We start from the raw sequence: 12,512 nt of genomic DNA, 5'->3' as shown, positions 1-12,512 counted from the left end.
TCCCCCAGTGGTCAGAATCTTGATGCAGACAGCATGAAGAGTGCTGCATGTAGTTCCCTGCCTTGAATATGTCTGCCTCCTATTTATTTATGCAGAACATTGACTTCATAAAAATTCTAGACCTCCATCCACAATTGACAAACTGAAGAAAAACCTCACATACAGAATGGTTTTATTCTGCATTTAATTAGCATTTGTTGATGGCAGCATAGTTTGTTCTTTTTAGATGTTTCACTCATAGAATTTACAGTATGTTTCTGGTGTGCCCATAGCTGGCATGCACTGATGCTGCAAGTGGATCTGAAGCCACCCGAGACCTGCTGCCATTAGAACTGAAGAACCGTCTTGACGACTTCAACATAGTGGCCGTCTGGGGGCGGCTTCCTCTGACTCCCATGCTGGAGAAACTTCTTAATTGTAGGAATGTTGCTGATTCTTGTTTTAAATGCCTGAACAAGAAATAGTAAAATCAGGGCCTCCATAGATCTCATGACCTTTAAGAAAAATCAGAACTTTGTCACAAGAGGACGATGCTTAGACTTTAGTATGCAGAGCCTGGTGTATTGAAACAGGGTCAATCCTTCAATGCATTTCTGGATGTTCCTGGGAGAGCGATGCCATTGCAGTGTACTGAGCATGAGTTATCTTAATAAAAAGACATTGTCACACTCAGGCAGTGCATATCAAAAACTATAACAGGGGCTGGAGATGTGGCTCAGCGGTAGCGCTCGCCTGGCATGCGTGCGGCCCGGGTTCGATCCTCAGCACCACATACCAACAAAGATGTTGTGTCCGCCGAGAACTGAAAAATAAATATTAAAAATTCTCTCTCTCTCTCTCTCTCTCTGTCTCTCCTCTCTCACTCTCTCTTTAAAAAAAAAAAAAAAAACTATAACATATTCATACTTTTTACCTATCAATTCTTGTTGTAGGAATTTATTATACGAGAATAAGTAGGGTTGTGAGCAAGGAAAATAGTTATCAGAATTTTAACAGAAAATAATCTATATTCAGGAAGGGGAATTGTTTACATAAACAAATTGTGATATGTATATAAATTATATTTCTACAAGGAATATAAGTCAGCAATTTAAAATTATATTATATAACAAGAAACAGAAACAGAAGTTCCCTGTGTTGATGGGGAACATCTCTGGAATGTATTTTTTAGTTAAAAAAAAAAAAACTGGAGCAGAACAGAATATATAGTACTTTATATAGAGTATACGAAAGTGGAGGATGAAACAAAAATATATTTTCATATTTGCTGATATCTGCATAAATAGGAGCACTGAAAGGATATGCAAAATTCTGTAAAAATGATTACGGAGACAGGAAAATGGGATGGCAGTGGTGGAAATGAGACTTCTCAATTTATGCCCTTTTTATATAGCTTTCATTCTTCCAAAAAAAAAATTATTCCATTGCCCAGTGAAAATAAAAGTATTGCAGAAGAAAATTTGTTTATAATTGAAAAGAATTTTAAAAGCAAGCCACAAAGCAATATTTGGCATAATCCTATTTTAAGAAAAATAATAACAATAGATCAGGAAGTCTCATGCCCTCATGCCAGTAACATTTGGCTGGAGGGATTATAAATCTTTTTTTCCCCTTTTCTTCTTTTGATTAAGGCAAATGTATATCATAGCTACATGAACTTGCATTTCTTTTATAATAAGAAAAAATTGGGGCTGGGGATGTGGCTCAAGTGGTAGCGTGCTCGCCTGGCATGCGTGCGGCCTGGGTTCGATCCTCAACACCACATACAAACAAAGATGTTGTGTCCGCCGAAAACTAAAAAATAAATATTAAAAATTCTCTCTCTCTCTCTCTCTCTCTCTCTCTTAAAAAAAAAAAAAAAAAAAAAAAAAAAAAAAAAAGAGGGCTGGGGATGTGGCTCAAGTGGTAGCGTGCTCGCCTGGCATGCGTGCGGCCCGGGTTCGATCCTCAGCACCACATACCAACAAAGATGTTGTGTCTGCCGAAAACTAAAAAAAAATAAATATTAAAAAAAAATTCTCTCTCTCTCTCTCTCTCTCTCTCTCTCTCTCTCTCTCTCTCTCTCTTTCTCTCTCTCAAAAAAAAAAGTAAAAATTCTATTCTTAAATTATAAAACCCACAGTCACCCATGAGACAAGATGTTTCTAAGGAATCGAGCAGAGTCTGGGTCAGGGCCTCAGTGACAGGCTTCTGTCTGAGGGTCAGACAATGCGATAGGGACAGCAGTGCCACATACACACTTCACTCTGAGCAATGGAGGGACTGTGTAGGGCTCAGGCTCAGCGGGACTAAAAGTGGGCAGGACTGTCTGGTAGGAGCTGGAGAGGAAAGCTACAAAGGCAGGCTTGTTAGTCTTGTTTCATCAGGAAAAAAAAAAAATGCTCAAAGCATAAAAAGAAAACAAGAAGAAAGTACTAATTTTTATGCTAGAAATCAAAACATCTATTTTTCCCATCATAAGGTTTTATCTCCTAACAGACCCTATAGAGTAAGCAAGAGAAAATGACCAGACTGAAAAAAATAATAATTTTGAAATAGTATTGAGATTGACCTGGAGACACATTTTGTTGTCATTGTTTCTGCTCATGTTTTCCTGGGCTTCTTGGGGATGTTAATGTAGTACCTTTAGCAGTGGGAAGTCAGAGAGGACAGGAGCATCAAGTTCTTCCACCATTAAAATAGCTTCTAACAGCTGTATATCTGCCCAGCTGAATTTGTTGCCAACGAGAAAATCCTCTCCATGGTCTTTCAGAATCTACAGAAAGAAAGAAAGGAAAGAAAAAGATTACCAAATGGAATTAGAAAGACTATTTTGCCTGGCTAAACACCTTAAAAAGCATAAAATCTTCACACTGATCAGATTTACTGATAATCTTCAATGCTGGCAAGAATAGGTTGTAACCAACACCCTTTTACAAGTTGAAAATTGGCACAATCTTTTTGGAAATTGGTCAGTGATTGTCAAGGTCCCTTAGATGGTGAAGTGCCAACACTGGGCTCCTGTTACAAGCTTGGAGGTAGGTGGTTATGTAAAACTATACCCACCAGTACAGGGAATCACAAAAGCCACATAGCTAGCACCTGACTGCTGTACCACAGGTGGAAAGAAGTCACCAATGGGATAGCAGCAGCCCAAACCTCAGCCACAAAAAAAGCTCATTTTTTTTTTACTAGAAAAATGAATATAAATAATCTCTATGGGGAATCTTTGAACGGAAGATGCATAAAATATGGGTTACTCCACAATATTTTTAGATTTTGTCAAAGGTATTTTGGTTATCTCAGTGCATCAGAGAAGCAGGGTTCGTTTTCTGCTCAGGACCATTGTCTTCACAGAAAAAAAGATCTCTTCAAAGCCCCAGAAAGAATAACTTGCCTACCAGCAGCCTCTAGAATATGTATTCTTGATCAGAAGATCAAGATGGCTTGGTAATTAAATAAATAACTTATGATGATAAATAGTATCATAATGGTATATGATACTATAATGGACAAAAGCAGGAACAAAATAATAATAAACTCATTGTTCTGTTTAGAAAATGCTAAGTAGTTAATTTATTTTTTTCAATAAACTCATCAATGAGTTTTTCCCTTCTTTTTTTTTAGAGAGAGAATTTTAATATTTATTTATTTATTTTTTAGTTTTCGGTGGACACAACATCAAACCCAGGCCGAATGCATGCCAGACGAGCGCGCTACCGCTTGAGCCACATCCCCAGCCCCAGTAGTTAATTTCTTTCAAGTGGAAAATAAAAAGAATTAAGCATTTATCTTCCTTGCCTACATAAACCACATCCCAGAGTAACCAAATGTATTATGAGACAGAGATTCTTTTTATACAAAATATTCCAGCTAATAAATGAAGAGAGACTAATAGGATGGAGGTTTGAACATTTTTTTGTATCCACTAATAAATCAATGTATCTAGGCATTTATTATTAATCATGTTAACATCATAAGAACAGCAATCAGGTAGCTTGTGCTTTCCGATGACCTACACAACACCACCTAGGAAGTATTCTAGCCACAATAATTAAATCTGAACGTGATCGACCTTCTAATCCTAACTTCCAATTTACAAGATATTTAGGACTAAAATCCAGCCTGAAAGAAACTCCAGGACAAATGTAATAGGGGAAAAAAAAAAAGAGAGAAAAGGAAGAATAAAAGCAGGCAAGTGATCATTATATTAGGAAACTTAAGAAATGTACTAATTGCAAGAAATGGAGTTAAATTCAACCCTGATTTGAATGAACAATTTTTAAATGTTTTGGGAAGTAAGCCATTTGCTGATTTCAAAATCTGTAGTAAGGCATAGCCCACTGAATACTACAACTCAAATGATCATTTACTCATTTTAAATGGAAGGTATTTCAACCGTGCTATACTTTGTCCCTAGATTACCAGAATTTGCTTACCTAGAACTCTGCGGTGCTAACAGAATTCTTCACTATAGTTTACTCATTTTTAAGTCAATCTCTCCTAAGACTAAGGCTGAGAATATATGCCGCAAAACTCTATTGTCCAACAAAACCTTTATTTATGGTGAGAAACTAATGTGACTCCATTTTTGAGAAACCAGCCTCTACCTCAGAGCAAAGCCTGTCCAAGGAAGGGTGTGACCCTTGCCATTGGAAAAACCCACAGAGCACTCTAAGCACATACCCACCCTGCTGAGTTGTTTGTCTGTAAATATCAGGAGAGGTCTGAGGCGCCAGGTGTCCCTGACTCAGTTAGGCTAGGTGAGGACCCATAGCAACCCTCCTAGCAACCTCCAACCAGCATAAGACAGGGAAAATACCTGGAATGCAAGATGACCCCCAAGTAGTTTATGGTGGTTGATAACATGTTAGGAAACCATGTAGTTTAACACGTACACCCCTCATGGCAGAAACCAATTAGTTCAAATGAATCCCCCTATTGTACTAACCAATCACCCCTACCCAACTTGTTCCCGGCATTGAATATGCTAATCGATGTTTAAGAGTTGTTGTTTGATTTTCCCGAAGTATGGAATGATTTGCTGTGATGTTGGGATGTATAGAGTATCCCCCAAAACCTAAAAAATCTCACTGAACAAAGATCCCTGGGACCTCTGCATCAGGAATGGGAACGGTTGTGAGTCCAGGCTCCAGCTTGCAATAAAGACTCTTGTTTGCTTGCATCAGATTCAGCTCCTGGAGGTCTATTAGGGTCCCACGAATCTGGCATAACAATGGAAGTTACACTGTCAAGTTTTTCTTGTTGCCCAGGCTGCCCTGGAGGTTTGGACCTTTACCAGCTGCACACTCATGACAGAATGGCTTCAGAAAAGTTTTAAGTTTAACAGATTTTTGTCTTTTGATTGAGGCACAATTACTGTCCGCTACTAGGCCTAAAAATGCACCTTGACAGCAAATTCAAGTGGTGACTCTTTGGGCTGATGGCTTATTTTTAAAAATCAGAAGAGAAAATTGCACTTGCCTTATTCCAATTCTGTTTTTCACCTGTTGTTTGTTCTAGAATCCTCACTAAAGTTTTGATCCTCTTGGCTTTTCAGATGCTGACTCTTTAAGTATTCTTTGTGACAGGAGAAACAAAAGCTCTGGGTTCCTACAGCTTACCTTTTCAAAGGTGGGGAAGTAACGGGTTTTAGCTTTCTTCATAATTTCAGCATAATTTTCCTCTTTCTCCTTGGGGGGTTGGAATGCAGCTCGCGCAATCATTATCATCAGGTCCAGGGTGCCATCAGTGTACATGTCAATCCTGACAAAACAGATACATGGTTTCCTGGTCTAACACTCCATGGTATATTAAATAATCATTGGAACAAACAATTTTTGATTCTTCCCTTAAGCTTCCATTCTCATCAGTAACTTTGGGTACCAGATCCAGCCAAGTAATGTAGTAGGGTCTCTGGAAATGTTTATTGAATATAAGGATGTATGAAAAAAATTGATGAAATCACAGTTGTATGTACACATAAATATTACCACAATAAAATCCACTATCCTGATAAATAATGCACCAATTAAATGCACCAATTTAAAAAACAGAATTGATGGATGCCTTTAAGTTGAAATCTGCCATAAGCAAATGCTTGGATTATAATGGTTTTAAAAACTGAACTCATAAGTTTATCAAAAGTACAAAACTTTTAATACTAGAACTTTCTCATCAATTTAGAGGAGATAAATTATTTAACAGGTCTTCCATAGACCTGGAAACTAAGAAAGCTAGGCAGGTCACATAAACAGTTTGGTTTTCATTCCCTTTAATTTTTTTTTTCATTGAAAAGCACTCTTTTAAAAGACTTTTTTTTTTTAAGAAAGAAAGAACGAACAAACAAACACTTGGTTTTTTTTTTTTAAAGAGAGAGTGAGAGAGGAGAGAGAGAGAGAGAATTTTTAATATTTTTTATTTTTTAGTTCTCAGCGGACACAACATCTTTGTTGGTATGTGGTGCTTAGGATCGAACCCGGGCGGCACGCATGCCAGGCGAGCACGCTACCGCTTGAGCCACATCCCCAGCCCTAAAAGACATTTTTTAAAAAACCAATAAAAGTAGATGCATCACAATTATTTACTGGCCAACTAGTGCATTGGGTTGCTGTGGCAGTTTGCTCTACTGATGGTCCTTGTATCCCCCATTATGTGTCAAGTATTCAAAAAATTTAGTTTAATGATTTTCTGTAGTCTATCTTTGCTTTTAACAGCACACAAAAGAATAATGAATTTGGATTACAAATCATTTTTCTTCCATGTTAGATTGCCATCTGACCCACTTGTCTATTATAGTCTATGCCTAATCTAAAGAAATAATATCAATGATTTTGTCTGTAGCTAAGCGCACACATCTTAAAGGAAAGAAAACAATGAAAAATACACATCAAAACAATGAGAAAGAGACTGCTTTTGCATATAAATACTTATCTACATGATTACAGAGGGCTTCATTCACACAGTTTGACATTGCTCCCTAGGCCATGTATGTTTGGGATTGCAGGCTGTAATGACAAACCTGTCTTAAAGATGGAGAGGTGGGAAAGCTGGGTGGGCTTTTCCTTTTTATGGACTTTGTACATTTCTACTTTATGCACTTGCTCTCCTTTTTCTAAACACTGAACTTGGCTTTGTTCTAGCTTGTCTTCTATGTATACTAACCATCCTACCATTCCACATTTATGGTAATAAGATTTTAGGAACCAAAGAAAAGGCCACTTGACCCAAAATCCAGATAAAGTTTTATAGTTGCAAGTCTTTGTTTTGTCTTAAGTCTACTTATTCACCATGAAACTATTCTTTGGGGCTAATAATCCAATCATCCTCTGTTAGGGCTAGCAAGGTGGACCGCAGAGAAGATGCTTATGTTACATAGATGGGAGGTGGGGGATGGCGGCAATCCTTCACCCTCCAATAGATATATGAGGAGTCTTGGCAGCTCCTCCCATCCGAGGTGAGGCCTATTTCCCAGGCTGACCCTGTGACCTTCTCTGACTAATAAAATGAGGTGAAAATGGTGAGGAACCAGTTCTGAGCCCAGAAATTAAGAAGTCTGTGTACTTTCACTCTTCCTCTCAGAACCCTGCCTACCTACCATGAGGAGGACAAGCTCAAGATGAAAGAATGAGAGACACATGGCCCTTTTCTCCCCCCAAAAGTCAGCCAACACCCAAAGCGAGAGACACATGGCTACTGTTTGGCTGACCACATCATATGACTGAGGCCTGTTGGGGTAAGTCAAGTGTGGCCCAGAAAAACCAACCACTAAGATGACCCATAGACAAGTGAGCAATAATAAATGCTTATTGCTTTAAGTTGTTCTGTTTCACCTTCTTTCTTTATATTGAAGCACCAGAGATTAAATGTAGGGCATGCTATAACCACTGAGTTATACCCCAGCCCCAAATCACTGTATCAAGATGATATGTTATACAGTGTTGCTTATGATAAATAGATCATTGATAAAATGCTCATTATTTATTTGCCAAACCAGCTATTTCCACCTTTATGTAGAATCATTTACCAAGTCATCTTCTGAAAACATATGTTGCTAGTAGAGAATATGAGAATGCTACATGCAGACCACTATGAAGTACACGCACAAACAAGGGGAGATGTGGAATATTTGTTCAAAATTCTACATAAGACATACCAGGTCTAGCACAGCATGTCCCCATTGTCCCCCTAGCTTTCTCCTTTCAGTCCAGGCTGAGAGGTACACTTGAACTAGGTCTCAGTTGATGCAGCACTAAAAGAAGCTTGAACAAAACTCAAGTACAGGAATGAACAGTATGGTACCTGACTCTCTCCTTCAGGTCCTTTCCATACAAGTTGTACTTGGCAGCAAGATAGCTGAGGATAGCTCTAGTCTGTGTCAGCATCATTCCATCAATTTCAACCAAAGGCACTTGGCCAAAAAGCAGGCATCCGTCTGTAGTTTGAACAAAGAAAGGGTAAGACATTCTTTGACGAAGGATAGTCCACTGAGTGATTTTTGGTTTTCAGCCAAAGTGATGAGTTACAGATCCCAGTAATTGAGGAAATGCCTACTGTTTGCTGCAGTAGCAATAGTGTCTATCTAGCAATATTTTGGCATCAGATTCACCATTTTAGGTAGGGAGCCATTTTTTAGTTATAAGTGGACACGATATCTTTATTTTATTTTTATGTGGTGCTGAGGATGGAACCCAGTGCCTCATGCATGGTAGGGAAGTGCTTTACCTCTGAGCCACAACCCCAGCCCTCCAGCAATATTTTGGAAAGATAAAATGAGATCTTTAAAAGACAAAATTTTAAATGCATTTTATTGTATTTTTGTGTGTTGATCAATCTTGATTTTTAAAGACTTTCCACATTAACTGTATTAGAGTATAAGTGTTTCTGGTTCTCAACATTTAGGCTGAATAAATCTGTGGTGAGGGTTGTTAAAAAATGCCCTCCCCATTCCTCAGGGAAGGAGTCTGGGATTCTGCATTCTTCCCAAAGTACATCTGGTCTCATGCAAAGCATCCACAGCTGCATAATGGACATGACAGCAAGAACCCAGGCACACTTGGGTTCAATATCAGCTTCAGCCCCCTTCAGCCATGTGACTTTGGACAAATTACTTATCTAAACTTGAGATTCCTGTCTCTAAAATAGCAGTAGTGTCTATCTAGGAGGATTTTGAGAAGATAAAAATGAGATATGTAAAAGACAAACACTGCCAATAATATCCAGTGAAATAAAAATTAAATTCTCTTTTTTTTTTGTAACTAATTGCCTACATACATAAGTCAAGCACTGCTCAATGATGGGAATATAGTCTGAGAACTGCACTGTGAAGCAGGTTTATCATGGTATGAACATCATAGAGTATACCTGTACAACCTAAGATGACTATGATCTCATTAGGCGATATAATCGTAGGGGACTACCATTATATATGTGGTCCATTGTCAACCAAAACATCATTGAGCAGCATATGACTACAGTGCATTTGAGATAGATTCTAAATGGTGCTCTTTTCATGGAGTCTTGAAGAAATGAATAGCTATTGAATTTCTACAATATCTGCACATTGTTGTAAGAAATGTTATCTAGAATAGGAATCAGACTTCACTAGTGCATTGGCAAAGATCTGGGTTGATTCCCCCAACTTCTAATGGTGTTCCTATTAGATTCAATGGGAGGCAGTAGAAGATTGTGGGAAGAATACCCTCCAAACCAGTGACAGCTGCTGAGAACCAGTGTCTCTTTCTACTTAGATGAATTAGGCAAGTCTTTGACTTCTCTGAGCCTATTTTCCAATCTGTAAGTATCTGTCCTGCCGTCTTACCCAGTTTCTTTGAATAAGAATAAGTTAAAGCTTTGGAAATATCAGTACTATTGTTAATGGGGAGGATACAAAGCCTCCATTCTCTGAAGGTATTTTCACATTTGTTCAATATTGAATGAACCCCTAACAGCTGGGCATGTGCTACTGCTTGTGAGTGGCACAAACATTAAATTACTACTGATGCCCACTTCTAGGAGTTGATGATCTTAGGCCGATTTTTTAAATCTCAGATTTAGAGGGCAGGAAAGGGTCTTTGATATCGCTTAGTTTAATTCCCTCATTTTATAGAAGACACTGCCGAGGCCAAGGGATGTGAATGTGATTTGCCCAAATTCATACAGTTCAGGGATGGCGAGGCCAACAGAAGTGGGCCTTCTGACTCATCTGGCGCTCTCTGCTGTGCCTCCCTGCTTCCTGTTCACAAACAACGGTAAGGCCCAGGAGAATGTTCCCAGTGCAATAGCTGCCCCACAGGCCCAGGAAGGACTGGGTATGTCAGAGACTGTTAGGGAGCACTTCCTGCCAGAATGTTCATGGAATGGCATAGGGAGCTAGTCACTTACTCAATTTGTATATATTTAGCCCATACTTGTATCAGGGGCTCTCCTTGCTTGGAGTGGAATAAGGCAGAAATAAAGAAGAATAACCGATAATAAGGTTCCTGAACAAGAATCAGGGAAAGGATAACCAGACCTTCCCCCACGTCACTAAGATCTACTGGTACACTGTAATCTACCACTACTGAGATTATTTTTATTTTATGGAGAAGAGACAGAGAGGCAGAGAAGTTAAAAGTCTTGTCCAAAATCAAACAGTTTATCAGTGACAGTCTGCTAACGACTGGCTGAACGGCCTTCTTAAAAATAATTTGTACAAACGTCATGATTGTTCATCAACAACAGTGGGGATGCTCGCTTGTGTTTTCTTTGATAAGGACAATAACATTGTGTCTGTTAGAAACTTAAGAAATACTATTAAAATGCTAGACTTTTCTCCCAGTGTGGGAAATTTTCCTAGGGAATTGTAATAATTAAGGTCTTTTTCTTTGGTCAATATTTAGTGAAAAAAAAATCAAATATTTTCCACCGTCTGAGTTCTACATTGTGGATTATCTATTATGATTTGATAAAAATGGTTTCTGATAATCTGAGAAAAAAATTAAAAGTGAACTATGAGAAGTAGAGAATACTCCCTCAAGCTTCCTCCCCTCAAATCCCCTGGGTGAGCATTTAAGAATTCTCAAAGTGTTCTTCAGTGGGAGGGGATCACTAAGCATTCAGCACTGCTGAGTCCATGCTTAACTGAGTTTCCCACCATAACCTCCTTGATGAGTATTTGTGAAGGCCGAATTGCTGATGCAGAGAAGGCATCTAGCTGTACGCCAGGGACAGAGGAACCAATCAATCAATGTTAGCCAGCATGCTGTGTGCTTGCCTTTTCTCATAGCTGACATTCTCCAGCCCCGTGTTCTATATCAGAATGAATGTTTCCAGAAACAAGTTTCTATTTTTTCTAATAACATTGAATTAACCTAGACTCACCTTTCTTTAACTTCTCATAATGTTCTCTTGTTTCAATAAATTCTTCTTCAAACTAGATAAAGAACAGAGAGACATTATTGTAACTTTATGACAAACTTCCCTATCTACAGCAACTCCACCACTCATGAAGCAAGGATTCTAAGATCACTGTCTTTAAGGCAAGGTCCTTGATGGAATGTAAATATTGACTCAAAGAGGAGCAGGGCAGTTTGGGGACATGTGATTAAGGCTGGGACTAACTAGTGAGACACCTAGGGCATAAGAGCTAAGGTCTGAGAAGCCGTGCCTCCCTAAATTCTGCACTGTAGGTGCTTCACTCGCCTGACCCTCAGCCTGATCCTTCATAAGTCTATACTTGCACGACAAAAAACAATTTTGAGACACTTAAGAGAAGTCAGTGGAGAGGGAATTCAATGTTAAGGGATGAACTTAGCTGGGTGTAAGGTTCCAGCTGGTGGCCATGAGTATTACATGACTGAGGTGCTGTAGTCGGACAGAAATGACCCCCCAACATCAGCTGGTCCCAGTGGAGAAGATGAGAGTCAGATGTGGGTCTCCTCTCTCTCCTTAATCTTGAGATCCACTAAGATCCTTTCATTCCTACAAAGCTTCCAGATCACTTCCAGATCCCCAACTCCTTTCCTCCCCCCCCCCATCTCTTAAAAGGAAAACAGTTGGAAAGGGAAAGAGTAGATACAACTTGAAGGCACAATCCTGGATTTTGAAGGGGGAAGGGGGACTGCACACCCACCCAGATACCCAGATACCGTACTTCCTCTTCCCAATCAGGAACCAACCTGCACTCCAGCTGCAGCCAGCAGCCAGCGAATGGACTCCATCCTGCCTCGGCCATTAAAGTAGTAGAGCTTGGGTTTGGCTGCCATGACTCTTGGCTCAGAGTTTCCTAAAGGGGAAAATTTTTAAAAAGAAAATTACTTTTAAAGAACTAACTAACTAGTTAAAACTAACTAACACACACCATATGTTATGTCTTCATTTATAGCAATGTTAAAGCACATAAAACAAACCTACTCTGTAGAGACTCAAACACAGGAGGTAAAACTATGAGGAAAAGTAAGAAATAAATATCACAGAAACAGGATAGAAGTTACCGCTTGGGAGGAGAAGGGGGTTGCAACTGAGGAGGGACATTTGAGATTCTATGATGCAGC

The 12,512-nt window shown here is 39.0% G+C and overlaps 1 protein-coding gene across 1 annotated transcript; it reads right to left on the bottom strand.

Moving 5' to 3' along the window:
- Positions 1-326: 326 nt before the first annotated feature.
- On the bottom strand, positions 327-12,224 carry LOC113186100 (glutathione S-transferase A4). Its single transcript, XM_026393475.2, has 6 exons — positions 12,138-12,224; positions 11,341-11,392; positions 8,281-8,413; positions 5,604-5,745; positions 2,624-2,755; positions 327-449 (listed from the first exon to the last, which is right to left on the bottom strand). Exons 1-6 carry the CDS (start codon positions 12,222-12,224, stop codon positions 327-329), a joined length of 669 nt encoding a protein of 222 aa, XP_026249260.2.
- Positions 12,225-12,512: the final 288 nt, after the last annotated feature.

The sequence above is a fragment of the Urocitellus parryii genome, chromosome 8 (genome assembly GCF_045843805.1).
Source record: "Urocitellus parryii isolate mUroPar1 chromosome 8, mUroPar1.hap1, whole genome shotgun sequence".
Classification (NCBI taxonomy): Eukaryota; Metazoa; Chordata; class Mammalia; order Rodentia; family Sciuridae; genus Urocitellus; species Urocitellus parryii.
Note: the sequence above shows the minus strand (reverse complement) of the source record. Positions and strands in the feature narration are given on the sequence as shown.